The sequence below is a fragment of the Lygodium microphyllum genome, chromosome 25 (genome assembly GCF_053477565.2).
Source record: "Lygodium microphyllum isolate KBCC chromosome 25, Lygodium_microphyllum_v1.1.10, whole genome shotgun sequence".
NCBI classification, from domain to species: Eukaryota; Viridiplantae; Streptophyta; class Polypodiopsida; order Schizaeales; family Lygodiaceae; genus Lygodium; species Lygodium microphyllum.
This window is the reverse complement of record NC_141159.1, coordinates 68,597,022-68,624,507: the sequence shown is the minus strand read 5'-3', so window position 1 is coordinate 68,624,507 and position 27,486 is coordinate 68,597,022. Positions and strand designations below refer to the sequence as shown.

The 27,486-nt window shown below is 43.0% G+C and overlaps 1 protein-coding gene across 1 annotated transcript in view; it reads right to left on the bottom strand.

Annotated features, from left to right (window-relative positions):
- Positions 1–27,486, bottom strand: part of LOC148014338 (Transmembrane proteins 14C) — a 130,323-nt gene that overhangs the window by 15,081 nt on the left and 87,756 nt on the right. The window contains exon 3 of the mRNA XM_087666944.1: positions 20,784–20,871. Within this exon, the coding sequence (XP_087523070.1) occupies positions 20,784–20,871 (88 nt within the window). The remainder of the gene's footprint in view (positions 1–20,783; positions 20,872–27,486) is intronic.

Here is a 27,486-nt window from a genome sequence, read left to right as displayed (position 1 = left end):
TCTTGAGAAGTGCTAGCTGTAGGATGGCCCGCCGCAATCTCGAAGGAACCAAACACTCTCCAGCGAGTCAAGCCCCCAGAAAACAGAAACACCATCCAAAATGGGACGGGGGACATTCCCTATCGCATCCCAAACAATCGTTCCCTACCTTGTCCCCTTATCACATCCCCTGATAGAGAACCCCTTTCTCTTTTCGGATGAAAAAAAAAAAGGGGGGGGGGGGGGGGGGGGGGGGGGGTTTGTTGGGTGAATTTTTCAAACTTCTTCCAAGGACTTCACACACACGCGCAAAAATCAATATACTCTTGTAGGAAGGCATATCAAATCAGCCCACATTACACATGCATTTTTTCTACACTCGAAAATATATGTAAGCATGCATGCATATGCACGTGTTCTTTGGTAGCATACATTCACCCACACACTCACCCACCACATCACATGCATGCATCTTTAATTGCTATTCATGTATGTTGTCCCCCCCCCCCCCCCCCCCCGTCCCACCCCCTATCCTCGTTCCTTGCTTTTAGTCGCCCCTTGTCCCTGACCCCATCCTCGTCCCCATTCACATCCCCCATTTCATTTTACTATGGCTATGAAGTAAGAGTTGAATGCTATTGAGTGGAATGGCACTTGGAATCTTGTGTCTTGGCTTGCTTATAAGAAGGGGGTTGGAGTCAAATGGATCCTTAAGACCAAGTATGATAGAGATGGCACTCTAGATAATCACAAGCCACGGCTCTTTACAAAGGGCTTCACGCAACAGCCAAGGGTGGACTTCCATGACACCTTTACAATTACAGCTCAAATGGCTACCATTTACAGCCTTCGTTCAATTGCCTAAGAAGATGAGACCGTTGCCCCAATCTTCTATGACTCTCACGTTGCGCATCCAAGGCCGGCCTAGCAGGATGTCGTAGTCCACTCCCTTCATGACTATAAAGTCAACAGAGAAGTGGACTCCTGAGATCTTTACTAGCCAATTCTTTAACACACCGAATAGTTTTACCTTCATTCCGTTAGCAAATGTGACGTTGAACCTAGCAACCTCAACCGGTGGGTTATCCCAAGTTTATCCCAAGTTGGAAGCACTGCATGGCTTAGCACACTAACTCCCGCTCCCGTGTCTACGATTCCCTGTCGCTAAGCCTACGATACATGTAGATTCACTAATGATGGATGCTACCCACCACAGGCAATTGATTGGGTCATTGATATGGCTCCTTAATACTCATAATTGATTTTTGTTTCCTTATAGGTTTGCTTGCAAAGTTCATGAGTGAACCCAAGCTCGTTTATTGGCATGATGCTTTGAGGATTTTGCAATTCTTGAGGGGAACCCCCAACATAGGTATTTATTGTCTAATACATACAGGAGATTCAACCTTGGTTCTACAGAGCTAGACAGATTCAGATTGGGCTAGAGATATTGACCACAAGAGCTCAACAACAAGATAATGTTTCACTTTGGATACAAGTGCTATCTCTTGGAGTAGCAAGAAGCAACCCATTGTTACCCTATCATCTACGAAGCTGGAGTACCAAGCAATATCTTCTACCACATGTGAGACAGTGTGGCTTTGCCGACTCTTAGGAGAGCTTAGTTGTCCACAGATAGGTCCTACAACACTACATTGTGACAACGAGAGTTGCCTTGCTTTGGCACAAAATCCCATATTGGTTGCTAGGTCCAAGCACATTGAGATATAGTATCATTTCATTCGCGAGAAGATCTTGGATTGATGTGGTTTACTATAACACTGAGGATAACCTAAAAATTTTGTTTATGAAGATATTGAGCTAAAATAAGCATTACATCGGTTGGGTCAAGCAATCTTTTTCACAACGACCACAATCAAGGTCATTGACTCTCAAACTGGTTTCGTGATTGCTCACGGTGAGGCACAACCTAGTGGCCTTTGGCATTTTCACTTCAGACATCTCGAATACGACTCTCTTTATGAGTCATCGCGTCGACAGCTGATTGATAGTCTTCCATACCTATAGCTATCATCGGATATCTGTAGTCAACTCAGAAAGCAGCACTGTATCCCATTCTCTCAATAGTCTACACATAGAGCTAAGGTGCCTCTTAGATTGATCCATGTTGATCTTTGTGGGCCGACATCCACCGCCGCCTTAAACGGCACCTTTACATAGGTCTGATGCCTTTACATATTTTATGCTTGGGTGCTGCTAGTGCATAACCAAACTGGTCGTCGGATAGGATGTATGAGGAGTGATAAGGAGAGCTAGTTCACCTCCCACGAGTTTTTCGAGTTTCCATAAGAGAATTGCATTTCACGTCAACTTACCTCTACCAACTCCGCCCTTCACAAAATGCAGTCACAAAGCATAGGAACCAAACCATCATGAACATAGCACACTCTTATGTTATTCACAATGTGTCTGATTATGGCTGTCTCTTAGAGGACTCCATATGAGGCATTTTTTGACTCTTGGCCTATAGTTTCCCACTTTAGAGTCTTCGGGAGTCGCGCCTATACGCACATCCCTGATGATAAGATAGACAAGCTCACTCCTCGAGCTAATCTTTTGATTTTTATAGGATACTCCTCTGAAGCAAATGCCTATCGTCTATTCGATCCTTGGACAAACAAGGTGATCGTTCGGAGAGATGTTTTGATGAGAGCACATTGTGTAGTTTTCTGCACCAAACTTTGAGCCCTTCTTTACACTATTCCCTCGGAGATAGTGCCTTTTGAGCCGAGTCTACTGCTCCCTCCTGACCTATCCACAGATTCTTCAACTCTTAGGTTCCCCTCCACCAGACCCGTTACCTCACTGATACTAGCAAACCATGCAGAATTCGAGGATCCTTCCAACAGATTCCACTCCAAACCCTGGAAGATCTATTCAGTTTGCACCTCACGCATCATTTATATCATTGTTTACAACTAATTACGTAGTGCATTCTAAGTCGGATATTGGTAGGAGACTCTTTAGCATCCCCAATGACGAGAGGCCATGGAAAAAGAGCTAGAGAGTATTGACTGAAACGAGACATGGACCTTAGTGGACCATCTGAGCCATAAGAAAGCCATCTTTATAATTTTTCAGACTGCCGTGCGGGTTGTCAAGAGCTGCCAATCAATGCGGAATGTCAAGCAGGACGCCCATGATTTTTCAGAGCTGGAATTGGATGTCGGACGAGGAAGGAGCCAACAAACGGTCAAGATATGAAGAGGTGGACCAAAGTTTGGCCAAATGAGTTGTGACCTTTGGAGGCTTGGGACCCCCTAAAAATTTTATGCCACATAGATGAAAAAACATGAAGTAGAAAGATAAAGGAAGCATGGAAAAATTGATGCCAGGATGCGCCCGAATTTTGCGCTCCATGGATAATGGGCGTGATCATCAGGCTGAATACAACCCATACAATCAATCGTGGCCCTGATCTTCTCCTTCCTTGCCGGTCTTATCGCCTCTCTTGATCGGAAAGATAAGGTCTTTTGCTTGCGAAAAGCTCCTTATGGGTTCAAGCAAGCACTAGGGTCTTGGTTTCAAAGGATGGATGAGTTCCTTAGAACTCACGAATACTCTTCTACCCCTTATGACCCAAACTTATATGTCCTTGTTACTTCAAAGGGGGTCAACTATATCCTACTTTACATAGATGATTTACTTATCATTGGCTCAAATTCTGTTGCCATAGCAGAAATTAAGACTCAACTTTGTTCTACTTTTGAGATTACAAACCTTGGTTTGTTATCTTATATTTGAGGGATGGAGAAAGTTCAATCTAGTAAAGTATTTTTGTGTCATAGCAAAAGTACGCTCTTTAGTTAGTAGACCAATATTGCACGAATCAAACATAACCTATGGCCATGCCTCTTGATCTCACTGTTTATCTTTCTAAGAATACCCTAGGTCAACCCTTTGACAAGCACATCTATAGATCTATGGTAGGGAAACTCCTTTGGTTAATTCACACTAGGCCAGATTTAGCTTACTCAATTAGTCTGCTTAGTTTGTATTTCACTCCAACTAAGATGTCACATTTGCAATGTACCTATACTTATGGTCTGACTTATGGTTCTTGTTTATATTTGCAAGGGCACACTAACTCTAACTAGGCACAAGATCTTACCTTGGGCACGACACCCATCTCTTGGGCTAGCCATAAGAAGGAGATAGTGGCGACTTCGACAACCGAGACTAAGTATAAGGCTCTCCGTGATAGTACCATGGAGGCTATTTACTTGAGGGGCTTACAAGCGGCACTTCAATTTCCATGTGACACTCCTACAGTTATCTACTACGACAACCATAGTGACATTGCCCTTGTAGGCAATCCGATCATTACATCACATAGATGTAGCATATGGGGATCCACTTTCACTTCACCACAAAGCATGTTGGGCTAGGTACCATTCGCCTAGAGTTTGTACCTTCATCGAACAATTTTGCAAAGATATTGACAAAGGCAATAATCGACCAATGCTTCAATATTTGTTACCTAGGATCAACTTGGGTCCACCTTCCCCTACTTCACATTAACAGGGAAAGAGTAATTCCCTCCAGCTTTCCCTTTGAATTTGAGAGGGGACGGCTTTTTTCCTTGGTTGTAAAACAGAATGTTGTTTACAGTTTCTTTTTCAAACATTATGCATAATGTACTTTGTATCTTCATCCGCATCATCAGGATGACATGAATGTACAAGGCCGCTTGGGCAAGTGAAGTGGTGCCATTGCACAGCATTTTGCATGAGTATAATCACACCTGCATTGCCTCTTGCATAACTCTAGTACAATGGCATTCTATTCTTGTAAACATGCATCCATGCACATTTATCCCTTTTCGGTCTTTTAAAGTGGTCGACTCGGGATCCACCATATTCATAGCAGCCTCTCCTACTTGCTTAGCTTCACTAGCTTGCTTTCCGCACACTTGTTTACCTCTCCACACTCACTATATTTGCTTGACCCGCCCTTAGTCTATTGCTTCCCCATCGACACCCAGTAGTGGTAAAAATAGCTTGCTTATTTTGTGAAAGCCTTTGGATTTAACCACTAGTTTGCCATCTGTTACATAATCGACCGCAACCCACATATTTTGAAACAAACCCTTATTAAACAAAAACAAAAAAAAAATCAATTAAAAAAAAGTTCTTCGTGGTACGATCCGCCTTGTAGGACTTGGTAGGCTACTGGGGAGCCAATATGCACCCTTTGTCTGATGCCCTGGCCTCTCTAGGGTGACCACTTGGACTCCCTTCATAAGATAACCATCACCTCTGTAGTCTTGGTTACTTTGCAATGGAATACCTTGAGACAAAAACCCATAAAAACAAAAACACACAAAACTTTGGGTAGACTTTCCTTTCTAGCTTACTTTTTGGGCCTAAGAGGGGATATTGAGCTAAAATAAGTATTACATGTTGAATTAGCCTCTTAACAATTCCCAAAAATGCTTAATTAATGAAAACCCTAAAATGGTCAAGAATTCAAGAGAGTTTAAAATGGAGCAAGGTAAGAGCTCTCAAAACTTTCTATAAATAGATATGTTATCCTCCATTTAGTCTCAATCTAGTTTTTACAGGTTTCACATGATATAGCTTTGTTGCCGACACCCTATTCACAAAGGATATCTCAACCGAGGTTATCTGACATTGTCTCCATCCACCTAGCACCTATTTTCAGCCTCCATCGTGCAATCTACATTGATTTCTACTGTGTTTGCTGATCAGCCACATCGTCTACAATTGGTGACCTACTCAACTGTTGCATTTGTGATCTGCGATTGTTGTATTGATTGCCACATCATCATACCTACGTTTTTACAATTGTCAGCCTACCACATCATCATATCTATGTTTTTGTTGCTGTCAACCTGCCACATCATCATCACCTTGCTGCGTTTACTACTGTCAAACATCTTTGAGGCTGCCTTACTGCAATTCAGGATCAGTTAGGAGTATGACACTCTCCAACTCATTACCTCTACCTTGATCCTCAAGTCACAAGCATGCTGGGTACAATTTTCATTTGTCGCATGGTTTGTTTCCTGCATTAGCATTGTATATTCAGCATTCTGTCATTCATTCATTCAGATTTTCACTATGTTTATTGTCTCTAAGTTACCCTAACCTTAACTATGTTCTATTGAGTTTATGCTTTGTCATACACTTTCATTTATGTTTCTACGTTAGCGTATACCTTCACAAAAGGCTCTTCCTCAAACCATTCTTTGACAACACTCCAAATCCCCAAGCCTTATGCGCTATCCAGGATCTAAGAGGGGGTGTAAGAGATTTCTTCATCCCCTAGATAGGCATTGGCAAGTTATTGTTGTACAGTTAGCACTTCGGGCATAGTCACGCATTTCCCATTTATCAGATCGAGTAGTTCTATGCAATCTACACACCATTCCGTGTAGTCGGGCAAGCTAGACATGCCACGTAGGAGGGTGCCATATGGCAACTTGCATTTATTGCGCAACATTTTAGCATTATTCTATTCAGCAATTGTACGTGTGCAGCAATCAGCCAATTTTTTTCTGGCTGACCTGATTTTTTTTTTTCATGCCTATTTATAGGCAACCTACCCCTAGTCATTCCTCACTTGTCTTTTCAAGTGGAGAGAGAGAGAGATTGGATCATGGAGATACTTCAATAGCCCATGTATACATCTACCTTCTTCATTTCAGCATTCTTCTACTGCAGATTTCTGCATCCTGCAGGATGGACAGTATATCCTTGTTCCAATAGGCATAACCAAGGCCCATATGGTTCGGGGCTCAGTTTCATCTTGCTCCTGCTGTCGCGTGCGTTGCTGCTCCACCCCGACCATCGTACCAGCTCTCCCCCACCCCGCTTATTGCTCGTGGCGCACTGGTTCTTCCGCCTTCCACTTGCCTCCTACTCCAGGTTACGCATCGGCACAGCACCGATCGTGGAGACGGTTCTAATGGCTCAAGGGATCTTCATGGTACGACTCACCTCGACAGACGCAGCCCATGAGCTACTGGCTAGCTCACCCTATGCTTCCACAAAGGGGGTCATCCACATGGTTTCCTAGTACAGTGGCTTCACAGTGGAGGCATTCGCACTCCACAACAGTTTCTTTAGACACCCAGTCACCCTACTCTTTCCCGGACTAGCGATAGAGTACCGCCAATTAGTGGAAGACTTTGGACGACTCTTTGGCACTGTCCTTCCCACCTCTTTCGCAAACGCAGTGACAACCACAAGAGTCCCAAAGGTACAGGTGGCAGTGAAAGAGAGAAAGAATATACCATACTTTCTAGAGATTGAGGCAAGCGAACACTCATTCAAGTAGCAGGTTATTGTGATTGGGCAGCCAGGGCAATGCTCGCATTGCCATGACATTGGGCATCAGGCAACAAAGTGCACGCGCTTCAGGGCTAAGGCGGCCTCCCTAACAGACCCACAAGTATACGCGGATGGCTTTATACAAGTCCAAAGATGACATAGAGAGAGACAGCAAGGCGGGCCACAATCATCCCCTCAGACACAGCCACGGCAACAGGGAGCAGGAGGGCAAGTGTCACCCCCCAGGCAGAGCGCCACGTGGTCACCTCCTCCTTGCCCTACCTAGTAGGAACAAAAGCCTACACATCCACCCCCCACGGAGGCGGCACAGGCCACCTCACCCGAGGGCCCACATCCCCCACACCCTCCCCCCCCCTCCCCACGGTTCTCCCCGACCCTAGCCCACAGCCCCCCGCCCCCACACCCGCCTTGTGCCTACCCCATCATCCCTCGATCCTCCCCCTCCCTACCATCACCCCCGCCGACCAACCCCCCTGATCCCCACCCAATACAGGTGACCCCCCCCCCCCCTTCCCCAAGGAGGTGAGGAGCCCCATACGCTAACATCCCCCAGTCACCAATAGGTTGTCCCCCCTCCCCCTCCCCACACAGCCACTACCTCATGGGTCCATGCTACCCATCACACTTTCCCGAGACAGGCTTAGCTGCCACCACAGTAACTTTTTCGCAATGGGCTATGGTCCTACCTGAGAGTTGCGGAGCGCGGAGAGTTTCCACTACCCCTGGAGAAGGGAATCTTCATGGTACACAAGTCAAGGAGCGGCAAGGTCCATCTACTAGCACCACCGGATGGACCAAACTACACTTTCTTCCTTCAGACCTCTCATACAGGAGACTAGACGACAACACAGGTACAAAAGGAGGTGAAGAGTCATGTGGCACACCACATCTCCCAATGGATGGAAGAAGGTGAACTAGCACTTTTTTCCCAGCAGTGGCCAAGGTGCATGATGGACATTAACTGGTGGGCTAGGGCCAAGGTCCCACATCTGAGTATTATTTTTCGAGCCCCTTCGCAGTGGAGAGCTCTGATGGATGTGATCAAGTGGCCCCTAGCATAGGCGGCCCGTTTCTACCAGTCTACAAAATCTCGCCTCTCAGCATGGCTGATAGATGCCTTGGTGGTACCACCATGCACATCCATCACCCCCATGGTCCGCCTGAGGGCTACGATGGGGAAATGGAGTTCACCGTCCAAGCTGGTAGCGAAGCGTATCCACATGTCTCATAGCTCCTCTTCTTCGTCAGTAGCTTCCACACCGACGAACAGATGCTCATTCGGTCAGTTACAGGTTTCCCTATGAGTTTACATCTTGCATCCTAGAATGTGAACAGTCTCCACTATGCTGGAGCACGTGATTCCATGAAGTTGATTGTTCGACAGGAGCTACAGTATGCCCTTGCCGGAGGGATCGATATCTTACTTTTACAAGAGCACAAGCTCACTCCCGCCCAAGCCCAACGGGTAGGCAAGGTATGCTCGGGCAGTTCACACACTTACTGGGAGCACACCATCGTTGCCCACGGCAAGAGTGGAGACGTATGCACCTCTATTGGCCCGAGTATCACCGCCTGTGTACGGGACCACACGACAATTATGGCAAGGAGGGTTCTATGGATCAAATTGGATATTGCGAACTCATGCCTTGGAGTCCTCAATGTCTATGCCCCTATTGAGGTTAGGGCACGCAGCACGTTTTGGGTGAAGATTGCAGCAGGACTCCCAGAGGTGGACTCCTGGATTGTTGGAGGAGACTTTAACAACCAGGAGGCCTTAGAGGACCAACAGGGCAACGACAGAAACCACCAAGGCATGGTTGGGGAGGAGCAGGAGGCATGGGAGGTCTTCCTACTAACAGTAGGAGCACGCGATGCTTGGAGAGACCCAACTTTCCACATGAGGGAGAGGTCGTTGGACTTCTCTTGGGAATACAGACAGCTAGGCGCAGAGTCTTGCTGAAGCGGTTGGACAGGTTCTATATAGGAGAGTGGGGATGCCCTCGCAGAGGCTAGATAGGGCAGTTGGCTAGCACCACTTTGTCCCATCACTGCCTGGTTATCCTGATACTTGATCCCCCATCATCTGCCCTAGACACACGATCTTGTCAGATCCCTGACTCAATCTACAAGAGGGAGGAGGTGAAGAGACAATTTGAGCACATTTGGACTAGAGAGTGGGACAGGAGGGACCGGATCGCAGAGAAGGTTGCAGAGGTCCTAGCCGAGTCGAGCAGTATCTGCCGGGAGGCAGCCCTACAGGCCAGACAGCAGAGCTGGGAGAAAAAGAGAGCACTCCTGCAGGACCGAGCAGCCACGCAGAGATTACTACACAAGACACCCGAGCAGTCCATTATCCACGCACAAGAGGTGCACATACGAGCAGTCATCGCCAACCTAGAGGACAGGCGCTCAAAGTTCTCATTCCGCAACTCAATAGCCTTCTAGGCGCGGAAGAGAGACACGATGCGCAAGGAGTTTCTCCAGGTGCATCATTCCCGCACCTCAAGAGAGCAAATACGCAACCTTTGGGATCAATATAGGAGGATTTGCTCTAGCCAAGATGAGGTAATGGAGATTGCCACCGACTACTACAGACGCCTTTTCTAGCAAGAGACAGCCTTAGCTAGAGGACAGCAATGTAGACAGCAGGTCTAGCATCACATTCTGTCCCTCGTCACAGAGGAGATGGGACGCTCCCTCCTAGATCCCTTCAGACAGAAGGAACTAGAGGAGGCTTTCCATACACAGGACGGGCAGAAATGTCCGAGAGAGGACAGCCTCTGTAAGGTCTTCTTCACTACCTACTAGGAGGCAGTCCAAGAGATTTTCACTTCAAGATGGATGCCATGGAGTCTATCGACAGCTCTTATCAATCTTCTCACCAAAAGGGGAGACCGGTTGGAGCTATCCCAATGGAGACCGATCACCTTGTTGTCAGTGGCCTATAAGGCCTTGGCAAAGATGATTGGTAGGCGACTCCGCCCTATGCTTGCAGACATCATTCATGACACACACACAGGCTTTGTCTAGGATATGAGTATCCTAGATAATGTCTTCACCTTCTTTGAGGTGACAGATTGGGCCCAGCATAGTGGTCAGGGATTGGCTGTACTACTCCTGGAATTCGAAAAAGTGTCATAAGGACATGTATTTTTGAAACCTCACTTAACATGTGGATTAATTTTTAATCACATGATTAAGTAAATGTTGCACATCTGAGGTGCAACTGGGGTTGAAGTGAATTCACGAGCCCGGAACCCGAAGAAATCACGGAATGTCAAAGGCAAAGGCTGCTATGAGTTATGCCGCACAAGTACTTGGTAGTATCTGGTGCCAGTTGTTGGCCTAGGTCATTCATTTGGCCATAAGTGTCAATTGATGATACTAGAGAAGTGGCATTTAATGATACCTAACATCAATCTGATAGTCAAAGATGACGCAAAGACACTTGGGAATGGAAGTTGCCTAGCCAATTTAATTATTGGCCAGTCATATTATTTTTCAGGACACCGAAATAATTATTAGATTAATTTTCAGTATTTTAAGGTTGAAAATTAATATTTAATTATGAAAAATGCTGAAAAACCCATTTGGGAAGGCTAGCACTTGTCAAAAATGCCCATACAAGACTGAAAAACGTCTTTAGAGCTTGGATAGAGACATTTCTATCAATTCAGCCTGCAAGAGAGGGACCGGAGGCTGCTAGTCTGATTTGCAGCCATTGGAGGACCTTCTAAGGCAACCAAGGGTAGAAGAAGACCAATCAACAGTAGGAGATAGTATCTACAGGCTTTCCTGAATTTTCTACAGGCTTTTGTATACACTGAATTTTCTCTCTATAGCTTTCCCTCTCATCTCCCAGCCATTTCACATCCCAAGATCTCAGTATTTGGACCCTTGGAGGCTGAGAAATTTCAGATTTCTCTGTTGTAAACCCTAATCTACAGCAGAAATTAGGGTTTAGCAATAGCCGCAAGAAGTGTGCCAGAAGTTGGAAGCTCCAAGACTTCGATTCAATAGGGCTAAAACTGTTCAAGTGGAGAGAACAGCAAATAATTGAATTTGGGGCATTTTTCATCTCCATCAAAGTGGGTGAAGGCCAATTGACGGCCCGAATCAAGGGGCAAATCACATTAAAGACTTGTTGACGATTCATCACAGCAAGGGGAGTTGGAATATCGAAAGGGATTGGGAGAATCCCATTGTAAATCAACTTTTTCTTCAATAAAGCTAAAGAAATACCGAAAGGGGCACCAATTTTGAGGCAAATCGAGTGTGCATTGTCCAAGATCAGTAGGTAAATTTGTATTTTCAGATTTGCATTAATTGTTTGTTTCTGTAATTAAGTTGTAATCTAGAATTTACCACCTATCCACGAAAGGAAGGCTAGTTTCAAAAAGCCTATGACAGGGTGGACTTGGACTTCTTAGAGGGCACCATGGTGAGGTTGGGCTTCCCCCAAGCATGGATCCACGGGGTGTCCGCACTTTATAGATCGGCTATCAACTGGGTTCTCATAGGTGGCAGGCGAGCGGAGGAGTTTGGGTTGGAGAGATAGGTCCAGTAGGGCTGCCCTCTGGCCCCGTGTCTATCCTTACTCTTTGCAAAGGCGATGTCTCGCTTCCTCACGTCACGTGTGAGCAGGTTACATGGCCTCCAACTTCCAATGAGAGAGGAGACGGAGCTATTAGACTATGCAAAAGATACATCACTTTACATAGAGGACAATGAGTTGATGCTGGAGAGAGTGAGACTAGCTCTCGAGGTGTTCTGTACTACAGCGGGAGCAAAAATCAACTGGGGAAAGTCGGTCGGTTTCCTTATAGACCCAAACTCTAGCACGGAGTGGGGAGTCCACTTGGGATTTAGATGGGTGTGGAGAGGGCAGACTGTCCGTTACCTAGGGTTCCACGTGGGACTCAACATCACTCCCGCCCAGCACTTTCTTCCAATCCTTGACTCTATTCGAAGGAAGCTGACCTACTGGAGTATAGCTCGTCTTTCCCTAGCGAGCCGAGTCCTGGTGGTTAACCAGGTCCTCCTAGTGACGGCTTGGTACATTGCCTTGTATTGGTGCTTCTCCTTACCCTATGTAGTTCAACTTCGCCGCCTAGTTCGGAACTTCCTCTGGGCCAGGTCAAACAATTCCAGGGACTCATGGGCCAACGTGGCATGGGTGACCGTCATCCGGCATCAGTTAGAGGGAGGACTTGGAATCAGAGACCCAAAGTATCAGAGTCTGACCCTTTTGGGACAGCTAGTAGTCCGCGGTCTCACACGAAGAGGGCAGACCTGGAAGGTCCTATTGCAGTAGGGTCTCCAAGAGTGTAGACCGAGGCTTGGTGGTGATTGGAAGCCGTCCTTGAGATGGATCTTTACGGTGGCCTAGATCACGCCCCCCATATCCCCCTTCCTAAACAGCCTACTTTGTGTGTGGCAGAGCCTCTGTAAGGCCCTAATTCAAAGCCCCCCCAGGCCGCCCGTAGGAGATAGACCGCCAGCCGGTGATCTGGAAACCCTAGGTCAAAGATCGGGATGGGTTACAGATTGGCAAATGCCCCCACATCCAGTGGGCTAGTTGAAAGGCCAGCCCGGCTCGTACCATCAAGACATGGCGGGAGATGTACAGGATGGTGGACAAGGAGGTGTTGCAGCAAGCATCAGGTTGCTAGAGGGGAGTTGAGTTGAGGAGAAGGGAGATTGACACAACAATATCTCAAGAGTAGCTTGCCCCCTCCCCCCCATATGAGAGCCGGTAGAGCCCGAGGAGATATGGGCCGCTAGGTTTTCACCAACAGGTATCCCCTTACAAGTGGCAGGTAGAGTAGGCGGTGCCCCACATGGGACTTTCTTCACCGCGCAGGAGGGGGGGTGTTTGGCCCTTAACAGAGAGCACCAGGATAAGGGGATAGTTGTCCTTTCACGGAGGAGGATTAGGGTGGTTGGCCTTCAAGGGAAGACATGGTGTCTGGACCCTTATGTTTTCTAGATCGGGCTCTGGGAGTGGCGCCTCTGGATTTGGGAGGACACGCCACTTGATGAGCTGGAGTAGATTTGAGAGGGTGGCTATGGCCGGCCACTGCGGTCACCAAGAAGCTACCAAGGTTCCTGGAGTACACAGCCAGGATTGGCAGACACGTACTCATGTAGGAGGACATGGACTGGGCACTCTCCCGTAGCAAGTATTGGGCGGAGCACAGCATCACGGATGCTTTCCGACGAATCTTCTCGTGCCACCTATGGAATACCTAGAGGCCGAGGAGGGTATCGTATTTCTTATTGCTAGTGGCACATGGAGGCCTCGCGGTGGGAAGTTGGTTAGCCTAGATGCAAAAAGATGGAGGTTGTAAACGCTACACACAGCAACTTCTGGAAACTCCAAAGCACTGCCTTTGGTCGTGTGAGGCAGTGCAGCTCGTGTGGAGAGGACCATGCCGCATCCTCCGCCCGTATAGCACCCAGCCTTGGATGTATCTCATGGAGAGCTTTATGTTGACAAGCAGTCAACCAAGGCCGTCACCTTCTGTATGAGGCTGGGATGCAGGACACAATATTCATTATTGAGGCTAGGTCGTGCACAGTGGTCGATTTGGAGACTCTACACATCCGCCAGGTACTGGGGCCCACAAGAGACCGTTCTGAGGTATGGGAGATCATATGGTCTTACTAGATTGCATATCTAGAAGGCTTGGTGTTAGGAGGTTTTTGGCCAGGAGAGACTTTCAGTACAGATGACTTTAGCAGAGCTCTGGACCTCCATCATCCACTCCCTCCACGGTCAATGAGACCAGGTGCAGGGCGAGTCTCAAGCTCGTTAAGAGCTCCTCTTCATTTCATGCACACTTGGGGCGGCCAAAACCTGTTTTTCGTGATGCAGGTAGGCAGCCCCAGATGGCGATACACCCCCCCTCCATGGCTTCTTGCCCCCATCCCCCCTAGACCGCCTTGAGAGGCTTGTATACTTGATTTATCTGTGACTTTGCATCAGCTCCAGCTAGTCTGTTGAGCATGAGCACTTCTTTGTATTTAGGTTTTTTCTAAAGTAATATAATAAGCGTAATGCACTTTGTAATCTTCTCTTAAAGTAATGAAAACCGATGTTTGTTGGATTTGCATGCAATGTAGTTTTTGTGATACGTGTCTTTTTTTTTTCTTGAATGTTACGTTTATTTGTTGGATTTATATGCAACACAATTCGTACCTAAATTTAATATGCAATGCTTTATCGAATTCGTGTGCAACATGTATTTGTTTAAACGCATGTAACGATAACTCAAAGAGAAATAAAACAAATAACAAGTGACTAAACAAAAATAAAACACGTCAAAAAAATTGTATTCATATTCATAACAATTTACATGGGATCCATTACCCAAAAAAAAAGATTTCTACATCCTACTATCTCTTTTCTCTCTCCGTCTTCTCTCATGTTCATGTCTTTCAATCCGGTCATATGCTTCCACATTTACTACACTAACAAATATTGGGGTTTGTAGTGAGGCATTGTTGGGTGAATAAAGAGTGCTTCGCCACTGGCAAAGTCCATCTTGAACCTTGATCAGCTAAGGGACCAACATTCCCAAGCAATTCAAGATTTGTAGCATCTGCGACTAGTGTTTACCTTCATCAGCCACGCAATTAGCATTTACAAGGCTTCATGCATCATTCAAATCAGTCTATAAAATGAAAGGCCATAGCTGGTGAGAGCAACCAATGGTCAAAGTATTGATGACAAGGACTGTTCAGAGGCCAATCAGTTTTGTCACATCAAGGGTCACTATTTATGCAAGTAGTTGGCAAAAGCATGGGTGACCAAGTGGCACTGATTAGAGAGAATTTTGATCAGTTCTGTTGTGTAAAGGTCACTACACATGGAAATAACAATTGTCAAACCCATAAAACCAAAGCGGGACTATTTGCATTGAGAATTGCGGCAGAAATAAATTAATTTTCAAAACATTAATTCTAAAAATTAATTTAATATTTATTCTAGTGGACAAAAAATTGATTTCACCAACCAATAATTAAATTGGCTAGGCCAATTTGTCTTCCAAGTATCCCCGAGCAGTTATTAGCCCTTAGATCCGCATTAATTAATTCATTAATGCCTAGTATCTAATGTCACCGTTGGCATCAGTGGCCAATAAATTGGTCTAGACCAAAATCTGACAATGGATACCACCTAGTACATGTCAAGCATAACTTGTTATAACTTTTACCTTTGGCACAACTGATATCTCAAGGTCCTAGGTCCCACGTTGTGAAATAATTGACTTGCATCTCACATGTGCAAGTTACATTAGCACATTTAAATTTTCAATCAAATGTTAAGCAAAAGCAATAAAATTTCATGTCCTCCTGACAATCCTCCCGCGTGAAATCCCTGCAATCGTCCTCTATTACACTGCATTGTGCTAAAAGAGAAGCATACTATATTGGAATTTCCATCAGGCATCACAATCACAACATTGGCCATTGTTCTCCAACCATGCCACATACCCCAAACCTTGCTGAAATTTTCCAACTAGCATTTACATAACATAAAATTGAAAACTAGTCCAAAACTATTGCTAGAAAGCCATTGGATACATCCATAACTCATATTTCTCAACTTTTTTGACTTCAAAATTGCAATATAGCATATTTTCAACATAAACCATAGCTGAAACTCTCAATGGATTTTACTAACATACTGATGTCCATGGAACCAACTGTAAACCATTGAAAACTGAGTATAATCTGATCATTTGCTGATTTGAGAATTGATCATCGACTATTGTAAATGTGACCCCAAACTGATCACAAACCAATTGCAAAATTGATCAGTACCTAATGCAAAAATGGATACAAAATTGATCCCAAAAGCGACCATAAACAGTTCTCAAACTCATCAAAAACTAAGCTGAAACTGATCAGCACTTCTTCTCAAACTGAGGCAAAAACTCATGCCAAACTATTCATAAACTGATGCAAAAGTAAAATTTCAGTGTCCATGTGAAACTCATACTCATCTATATAAATCTCACAGTGACTAGTACATTGAGTAGTGACTTCATGGTAGACATACTATCAGCACAATACCTTAGATGCATACTCAATACATCCAAAATCCACTACATACGAGAGCTATCTAAAAATGGTGAAGTGGAAGTGCGACCTCCCCCTTGAGCAAGCAATGCTCTGAACCCCTGCTCTGCTAAACTTAACTAAGCCCAAACTAAAGTTGGCTCTAGCTGAAAGGAATCTTAATAAAGTTGCAGCAACTGAGGATGGTCTACCAAGTCATCCACTTTGCATCTATTGGAGAAACAATACTAAAGCTTCACCAAGAAAACATATGGAAACTTTACCACTAACTATACTTGCCTCAAGCCTCCACTAGGTTGTAAGCCTTCCTTCTCCTAGAGCATTGTGATGCTTTATACTCTGGCATTGCTGCAATTCCAACTTAACTAATATGCAACATTGCATCCAATTGACTAGCTCATCATGGATACCTTAAATGCTAGGAGCACCAAATGCATAAGGAAACATTCTTGTTTACATACTTTGGACCATTGCAATGTAATTGTGCACGGAAATTTGCATACTATCAATCATACCAAGATACACTTTCCCATACATTGCATACATTACTAGCAACATTTTTTATCATGAACAATACTATACACAGCATTTGCATGACCAGCATTAATACCATGAGTCCCAAACACGATGGGCTACATATATGCATTGCCAAACTTATCACTTTGTGCCCCAGCATCATGCCAACATTGTTATACATCGGGTTATGTATATTATCAACCATACCGAAATGCATTGGGCCTTGCATACCACACATTGGTTGTTGCATACCATAAGGAGTTGTCATACATCTCCATATGCAGTCTCTAACCCACCATAGCATGGAAACTAGTGCCACCACCAAAAGTAACATGCATATCCCATAATTATATACATGCCTTCCTACTTAAACAACATTAAATTAACACTTTCAAGTTGGCATTGGATATGTATTAATTGCCCCACTGGCATCATTTGCTTATACTCGCTACCCACATTTAGAACATCATGTTGTTGTATTAGCTCTTCCTTCAGTGTATCTTGTTGACTTGAAGCTCTTGAAGTTGATTTCCTATTCTTGCCTTTGTTACCCTCCTCTACGCGTTCAAAAAGTGCATAAACTAAGGATCATTTGTCAATTGCATAAACATTTCAACTATTTCCTTAGTTGATCTTTAAAGTGATCATCAAATTCCTCCTCGGATAGAGTGGTAAATATCCTGATTAAGCACAAATTATAGCATGCATTAAATTCATATAATCTGAAAATGCACCCTTTACCATTTAATCTTGGAAATTGGACACCCCCGGTTGGCTCCAAAACTAGCACTCGTTATGCTATTTCTTTATCTTATATTGCAAATGGAAGGAGTAAAACTAAGATCCTCTTATCTCCTCCGCTAATCCAAATGCCTCTTGCTATCAAAACTGACTAGTAAGCCTCCAAACCAATTTGCACCTTGGTTTGCTTAGGGATTGGTCTTCACCTTGCTCCTTGAAAGACAAATTCAACCCCAAATCTAATATAAGTTGGCTAGCCTCTTGAATCTCCTTGAAACTTCTCAATTTCAGTTGTTGGAATTCAAGCCCTAGACTCTCAATTTTGAGTACGCATCTCGAGGTGGCTATCAAAAATTCTAATTTTTGCTATAAATTAGAGTTTATAGCAGAGATTAATTGAAATATCTTCCTTTTATGGCTTAAACTGTTGAAAAATACTAAGCTAACTTGAGAAATGGCTAGTGGATGAGAGACAATGTTGTATAGAGAAAAATTTTAGAGTTTCGTCGTGAGAAATGTAGAAAAGCTACTACTGACCTGCTCAAATAGCCATGGAAGCTGTCATCTATAGCTTACGACCACCAGAAAGACTGCTATCCCCTCCTTATGTTGTCATTTGTACTAGAAGGACCTTGGGTTTCTGTAACCTGCTCCTAGAGAGCTCCAAATTATTCTCACTTGCTGTAGAACTAAGCCGTGGTAGCTACAAATTACATCAACAGCCTCTCTTTGCTCTCTAACAACATCCTCCTCTCTCACAATGGTTGGAATAGACTCCACCATCCCCTAAAAACGTTTTTTCCACTTGCATCAAGTTTTGCCTAGTGATAACCTTCTAATCCCATTTTCAAGGAATTATTCTAGTGCTCAAAAAATTAATTTCACCAATCAATGATTAAATTGGCTAAGCCAATTTGTCTTTTCCAAGTATCCCCGAGTAACTATTAGCCCTTAGACCAACATTAATTAATTAATTAATGCCACCTAGTATCTATTAGATATAACTTATTACAACTTTTGCCTTTGAGATTAACTGATATCTCGGTGTCATAGGTCCCATACTGTGAAATAATTAACTTCCATCTCACCTGTGCAAGTCACATTAGCATATTTGATTAACTTTTAATTAAATGCTAAGCAAAGCAATAAAATTTCACATCCTCGTGATAGATTCCTTCCAAAATATGGTCGCATTCTTGTCACAAAGTAGCTGAAGCTTGGAGTTACAAGGCATCAATGTATAGATGCTACATTGAAAGTAGTGGAGACTTTCTTTAGCCAACTTTAAGACAAAAGATGAATGCTTTTGTAAGGCCTTGCATCCTAATTTGGATAGACTACAAGAGAGCATTGCTATGCATCCCTCAAAGTTTTGCGTTGTTATCTAGTATGGAGGCAAAGTGGATGAAGCATAGTGACTTAGCAAATTCACCTTAATTGTTGCATTTTTACTTAAATGCTTTTCTATTAAAATTGACTTCGATTATGGGTTAGTTGATATCAAAGCATAGGTGTGGAGCATGCCTAAAAAGTCAAGAGGAGGTGCAATATCTTCACCTCCCTTGGTTTAGACACACTTGCATACCTAGAGGTCACCTAATGATATTACATATTATTTTTAAGTACTAGTTGTTGACAATATATTTGTTATGGAACTTCTATGATCAATGTACCAATCATTTAAGTTTGTGGAATTGAGTATCGTATATAAACCATAACCCATGGCTTTGATGTACTTACAAACAACTTTAGTGTATACGACATGTTGGGACATGCCTATGGCAAAAGAAATTGCAAATGTTGTCTGGGTCTTTTTCTATCATATGTATTTCGTTTGCCTTGCAAAATGCTATAAGAAAGCAATTGAAGACATTTGGCATTTTTGAAGAGGAGGGTATGTCATAAGCATGTGAATATGTGAACTTACTCTTATCCTTGGGCATGTCATGAGAAGGAGATATCATAAGCATGTGAACTTACTCTAAGCTTTGGGCATGATGAATGTCACATTGGCAATGCTAGACATAGGCAAGACCTTGGAAATTGTAAATTTCAATTAAGGCCCACAAGATTGGCTTTCGACCTTTATGTGAAAGTTTGGGCAGACCCATTTAAAATTTGAGCCAAGTTTGGAGCAGCCCTTTCAAAACTTTAGATTCAGGCAGCAAAATGAAACTTTGGGCAGGCCACGACTGTTTAACCATCAAATATTGGCCTGGGATTTTTGCAAGCAATGAACCTTTCAAGTTGCAACACCTTTGATCCATGGAATTCTTGATGATGGTCTAATCTTGATCCTGTTGAGTTAGCCTGCTGATGCCATTATCGGTACTCCCGCTTCTCTCAAGTTGTAAAATACTGTTGATTGTGAACCTGTTGCCACGCCTATTGCATTCCTTATAAATGCAGGAACTTGGCTCTAACTGAAGATTGAGAGTGCACCACTCAGTATTAAAAGACAGCATGATTTATCTTAGGTCAAGAATGTTCACAAAATGTCTTACAACTATTGACTGTGCAAATTGGAAAAGGGGCAACCTATACACCAGCCAACTCCCCGTTAACTGCCTAGAATGCACAAGTCTGTACTTTTCTCACTTTGCACTGCTCTAATAGTTTTGTGTGACAATCATGCAACAAAGATGATACAAACTACAGACGACTCCTTGATCAGAATTGAGGGGCATAGAAACACCTCCCACTCCCAAACCTTTCTAAGAAAGGAGGCACAGAAGCACTTGGCACTACTCAAAGCTCTTCGCAAGGAAAATGTTGACCGGTACTAGCACACCCACTAGGAAACTCTAGATATTTATGACGATAGATTCAGTTTGAGAGCTTCCAGGAAACTAATTCAGTTTAAATGAGGCCAAGAACAGCCCACTACCATGATCATTACACATTTTCAAGCATTCTAGGCAATGTCTTCACAGTATAATCACTTTTGGCAGGGAAGCTCCTCAGTTTTGGCTGCTAAAGACACCTCTATGAGATAACCATAACATGGCCGGCTACCATCATCTTTCTTGTCATCAGTGTTTAGTCAATGTTTCCTTTTCAATCACACACGGAATTGAAAATCAAATAATTTAACTGCCATGAAAGAAGAGAAACCTGACTTACCAAAAAAGGCAACAAACAGAAGTGCAGAGCCAAACCCAATGGCATCACCAAGGTCTTTGGTTTCTGGGGACCTCATTAGAACATACACCTGAAACGCCACACAGAATCTCTCTCTCTCTCTCTCTCTCTCTGTGTGTGTGTGTGTGTGTGTGTGTGTGTGTGTGTGTGTGTGTGTGTGTGACACCAACATGAGTCTGAAAATTGCTCACTGCCCTCAATACCACTATAAAGAGAATGGAAACACTCCTCGGGACAGATACAATTTCCCCCGGTAGCCTTGTGAAGGAAGGAATCAAATACACCCAAGAAAACCTCTTCCTACAAGAAAAGAACCATGCCAAAGAAATTCAAGCCCAAAAATACGACCATGAGAACATAGCTCACCATCATGATGGAAGAGATAAAATGGAATAATGTTCTCATAAAGATGCTTCAAGATCAAGTGGAAGCCCTCAACGAAGAGGTGGAGTCGACAACCCATAACCTTGAGAATCATACTAGAAGAGGGTGAGTTGCCTCACATAGAGGCACTAGCTCAAGACATGGAAACCAAGATTAAAACTGCCAAGCAGAAATGGAAGGAGGTTGTCATTAAAGCTGTAAAGAAGAATCCAAGAAAGAAGGGCTAGTGGTTACAAAGAAGACTAAATAACTCAAGGATTTGGAGTCAATCAATGCAACTATCCAAGAGGAGAAAATAAGGCAAGCAAGAAGACTTAACCTAAGGGTGATGGGCATTGAGGAGAAGGAGAGCACCTCCCCCGAAGAAGATGGAAAGCATCTATGAGCAAATCTAGAATACCACAAAGAGCCCATCCCATTCCTCAAAGCGTGGAGAGCACAAAAGGATCTCACATGCACCCCAAGCAGCACGAGCACTAATCTTACAATTTGGTCATGATACCAAGAGTGTTTCCTACCTCAAGAGGAGGATTGTTTTGCAAGTGTTGGAGGGTACACCCATCTACTTGGATGAGGATCTCTTGCAAGCTCAAATAGAGCATAGGAAGCAACAAATGCCAAAAGTAAGGCAAGCACGGGTGCAAGGAAAGAAGGCAATGTATAAAAACAGTCGTGTCATCATTGATGGCAAGGTGGTCACATAGGGACATGGTGCCAATGAGACACATATACAACTTAGACTCTCAAACTCCAATGAAGCAGTACGATCAAATCCTAGACAGGTAGAGGAGGCGATGAAGGGCAAGGATCCAATCTTTCTTACAAAGACACATCATAGGCTAGAGAGGGGACTACACTCATAGCAATCTTCCAATGAGAATCAACATTTTGAGGGGAGCACATGAAAGGCAAATAGGACTAAAGAATCAAGCGGCCTGACCGAGTGGAAGTCGATCAAGTCATTGTGACAAGCTAATTATCCCAAGTGGAGCATTGGGTGACATTGGCAAAAGTTGTGTAGAGTTATATTAGACAGGTACTTATGGGTGCCTATTGTCAGCTTGGGTCTAGGGCAATATTGGACCATTGAAATGTCTAGTGGTGACATCACAACTAGGCATTAATTAATTAGTGCTAGTCCTAAGACAATTAATGTTTAGAACACTTTAAACTTCCATGGGGGTTAGCATATTAAATATGAAAGGACACCAACTAATTTTCAGGCAAGGATTACAACTAACCTTTTGTATATCAACTATTATCAAGATGTATTAGCTCATGATTCAAGTTAACGATAGTCTTGTGGTAGAAAAGCCATTTTTGTGGCAATTTGAACCCTCTACAAAAAATTCATTTCTCCTCAATGATAAAGACTAAGAAGAAACAGTTTTAGAAAAATGTATTCAACACAAGGTAGTAGTTGAAAAAAATATAAGAGACCAAAACACGCTAAAAAGTGCAAATTTCTATGTCAACCTTTAAAACCATTTTCATAGTGAAGCACGAACTTTTAATGCTTCCAATCAAAACCATATCACACACACACATAAGGCTAGAACTTCTATGAAAATTACTTTGATATGTATGAAATGCATTTTTATTAAGAGATTTACAATTAAATGACAAGTGTCAACTTTTTCAATAGCTCCAAATAGCATTGTTGAGGGCTGTTTTAACCAAATTTTCTGTACTTTTGAAAATCCACTTTTTATGGATAAATGAATTTTTTCCCTTGAAATTTGTTTTGAATCTTTTATTCTACTATCTAACTATATTACTTGTTGAGAAACGCTGATCTAGAGCTATCCTAGCTATGGAGGATGCAGATCGTAGATATGAAACATGGTAGAGGTGAAAGATTGTAACTCAAGTGAATTAGGTTCCAATGTAGATTAGCTTGGACTCATAAACACGATCTTGAGTGACACAAAATGAAGGTACCATTGCATTGAAATGAGTCTCAAGTACATGCTTATATAGCTTTTGGATAGTAGCACTCTTCCTCACTGTGCTTATGGGATTTTGGGCATCTCTCATAGACCTTCTAGAGCATACATATTTTCTCATATCTTCCAAACAAAGCCTCTTGTGGGCAAGCCTCTTTTTGGGCACACATCTAGCCTCTATGGCCATACATAATACAAGCATCATTTGCTTTCTCAATATTACTAAAGTCCCATCCAATTTCAGTATCATATGCACATGTTGTTACAAATATAGTGAGATAGCACCTAAGCCACTTAAGTGGCTTGCAACAACTTCTATGAAAAATCATAAGACTAGTGTTAATTTGATGTTGATAGATTTAAAAAGGTGATTTGTATTATTTGAGTGTTTCAAAATATGGTTAAATATTCATATTTTTATTGAAGGATGGCCAATGGTCAAAACACCCTATAATTATACTTAGGTTGTCATCGATAAGATGTCGAAGAGAAATCAAAAGTTAAGTTGCGCACAAATTGACCAGAGAACCAAGATGACACAGACTTTTTTGCTTGGATAGCCACATTGACTAGAAGCCCACATAATAAATGGTTTCAAAATGCAAAACCGGATGCTCGTGATCAAAGAAACTAACCATAAACCAATAAATTTATAAATATATTCAATTAAGCCACCCAAAATCCAAATTTGATGGCTTCTAAAATTTAGGAGAGACTATTTTTGAAAGTTACTAAAACCAAAATTTTGTTCACAACAAACACTCTAGAATTTTGCAAGAAACAATTTTATCTTTAGCAACTATCTCAAAGTCTTAATCATTTCACGGAACAATTTTGTCTTTAGCAACCATCTCAAAGTCTTTATCATTTGAGGAATTTTTAGAGTAGAAGATTTACAAGCTTCTTTCTCTAGAAAATTCACATGTGGCATCTAGAATAGGACGTGTCATTTCGAAAATGACAACTGTCCCTACACTTGTATTTTGCTCAACACTTGTCATTTTCAGTCAACACTTGTCATTTATAGCATCTACTTTCCACTTTTGAGCACCCAAGCCTCACATCTACATATTGGCGGTCTCTCTCTCTTCACTTCTAACAAGCTCTAATACTAAGATTTCAACCACATGCTTTGCACATTTATCTAGCATTCATCCAAGAACCTCTTCCTACTTGGTTTAAACACATCAAAACAAAAAATAAGAAAGTCAACTTGCTTCCTAGTTCATCCAAAACTTAGGATTTTAAAACCCTAATTTTTAAAATTGCAGCAAATCAGCCCATTATATATGGTTCACGCACTATCCATGGTTTTTTTTCAACAAAATCCTATGAAAGGGGAGGGACCAATTCCCGTCGCAACATTACATGCAGTCGTCCTACAAAAAAATTGGTTGCCTTAGCCTGCAACCATAAAACACACATTGCTGCAGCCAAAACACAAGCTGAGTAGAGTACCTCAAGCAGACAAACCTCACCACGACTGGTAGAAAATTCCCACCCCACTAGAACCTGCACAAACTTACACATGAACTGACTGATTTGCTAACACTAAGAAGCTAGAATTGACCTGAATCAATCCCCACTCAAAAGGATCCCCAATCTTTGCTTAGAACTCCTCTAGCTTCCTGGTTCATCTAAAAAAGGGGCCTTTGAGGGAGGTTGCACTCCTGAAACTCACTCAATCCTAAAATCCTCTGATCCTCCTGGAGGCAACTCCTGAGGTAACTCACCCGAGAAAAGAGAATCAAAACTCCTATGACAATGCCAAGTATGTCTCACCCACATCTCCTTGCTATCAAACAAAAGAAGGCTCCTTCTCAAGCTCCGACACATACACCATCATAGCATGGCCTCCCTTAAAAACTGCTCGTTTTGCCTTAGGATGAGAAATAATTATCACTCGCTAAGCTTGAGCCGCCAAGGGTGCAACGATGCCATGCAAGGTCTTCTCACCTGCCAAGACCCGTCCCAAATGAGAATGGAGTGTGAGTGACCATCCGCCAAGTCCATGGGCTTCTAGAGCCTACTCGCCTAAAATTATGTTGATTTTGACAAAAGGAGATACCTTCAAAGTGTCTTGAACCTCAAAATATTCTATCTGGATAGCCACATCTTGCACCTAGGGGTATTTAAGCTTAGTCTTCCTCTTAGGCCAAAATGCCTACTCCACTCAATATGCACACAAGTGAGTACCATTTGGAGATGATACTTCTCGATAAACTTGTCTTTGATCAAATTCTCAAATGTTCCAACATTCACTAAGCAACGTATAGGATGGCCCATGACCATTGCTTGCACGAGCACAAGATCATGATGCCCCAAGGTAGAAAAGTCCACATCTCCCAACCAAGTCAAACAAGGTTGAGGATGCCTCCATAGTCTTAACTCCCACCTTGGAAGTTTCAAGCAAACGCTTTCTAGAAGCTTGGACTTTGCCTTCTCTTTGTCTTTAGCAGCAACATATTGGTTGGATTAACCTATGATCTTATACATCTTCTGCTTCTCATAGATGTAGCCAACTCCATGAACAACTCCAATCCAAACATTGTACCTCCACATCAGCCGAAATGATGATATGCAAGATATCCACAAACTTGGAAACAATCTTGTAAGGCGAAAGGGATGCGTCAGTGGAAATTTGGTGAAGCGAATGAAGAAGGTGTCCACATCCTCCTCTTGCTTCTACTTGAAGGATTCACACCCCTTTCATTTCTACAATTTGTAGTCCATTGGAGTGAAATATTGAAGAATGGAAGCATGCATCTAGGCCCAAGTGCTCACTGCATGTGATTTGAGATGCAACTACCACCATAGAGCTGCTCTATCCTAAAGGCCCTTTTAAACATAAAAAATATTAAATCTCTATGTTTGCCACACATCCACCTCCTTCACCCAAGCAAAGACAAGTTTCTTAATCTCGCTTGCTATTGAACTTAAGAATGGTCAATCACTTTTCCATCACCATCTTTTACTTCTAAATGAGAGAGACACGAAGATCCATTGAATGGATACACGTAGACAAATTGGAATGTTGGGAATGCTCAAAGGTGCTCCCTAGAGAAAGATTGAAAGTAGTTGAAATATAAGTAGGGGTAGGTGAGTGCTCTTACATAGCCCATTCCAAATTCTCCATATGTAAACTTGATAGTTGGGACACCAAAACAGCTCTAGCTCTCTCGTGGCCAACTCAATGAGAGCTATGGCATGAGCATACTATACAAAACTCTTTGTCTACTAAATTTGAAGCCATAGACCACTCCAATCAGTCCAACTTTGTGTTGGGGATAAAGGCACTTGTGCCTAGCCGCACGTATATTACTACATTGACAGTACCGGCACACTTGTACACTATAGGTGGAAGGCGCCCATCACTATCACTTCATTCTTTATTCTTTCAGTGATATTTGTATAAAAGAAAGGCCAGCCACACATTGTGAATGTTGGAGTTCTCCCGATTGGCAACCATAGCTTCACCTCTTGAGATTCACATTGGTCCCCCATTGCTTCAGCATTCATCACGACCTTTTGAGGCTTGATCTAGGGCCGTGTTAGAGACAATTAAGCATTGCCACAAAGCCTATTGAGGCCAGCATTTGAAGCAGCCCCTCCATCAGCAATCCACGTGTTTGCGCCTGTTTAGGCACACATTTGGCTCCATTTTCTCAGAGATTTAATTGCTGTAATAACAAGGCTGAATGTCATTTATCTAGGAAAAGCATATGCCTCTTCTCATTTGATGCTTCCGAGGCTTGGTATTGATACCCGAATATTAGCTAGACACTTAGGGATGCTTGATAAATGTCTTGGAATGCTTTTGGGTTTCGATTGAGCTTGCATTGGCTCTGTTTTAGCAAAGATTTCTCTACTGTAATACAATGGACAGCAAGCTTTTCTCAAGAAACACTAAATGCCTATCACTCTTGAATGTCATTCAGGTGTTTCATATACATGTATTCATGCTTAACATTGGTCTATGCACTCCAATATGCTATGGGATGCTCCTGAGCTTCAATTTTGAGCTTGGCAATAATCATCTTGATTGTGGTTTGAGTCTTGGTTGCTTCATTGGCTTCTGCAACTACGGGCTTGAAGAATATATTGGGTTTATGCTTTCAGATGTATGCTCTATGGATCTTGGATGTCTGGATGTCATTCACGTGATGTTTTGAGCTTTGCTTGCTTATTTAGCATTTGACTTTTGCTTCAGTGGGAGCTATTCGGCTTTATGTATTAAGCCACTTTGACACCACTTGGATGTACTACAAAGCCTTTGGTTTCTGCACTTGAGCTTGAGCTTATTACAATGAGACAATGGGACTCATTGTGACTTGTACATGCTCTCTTGATATTTA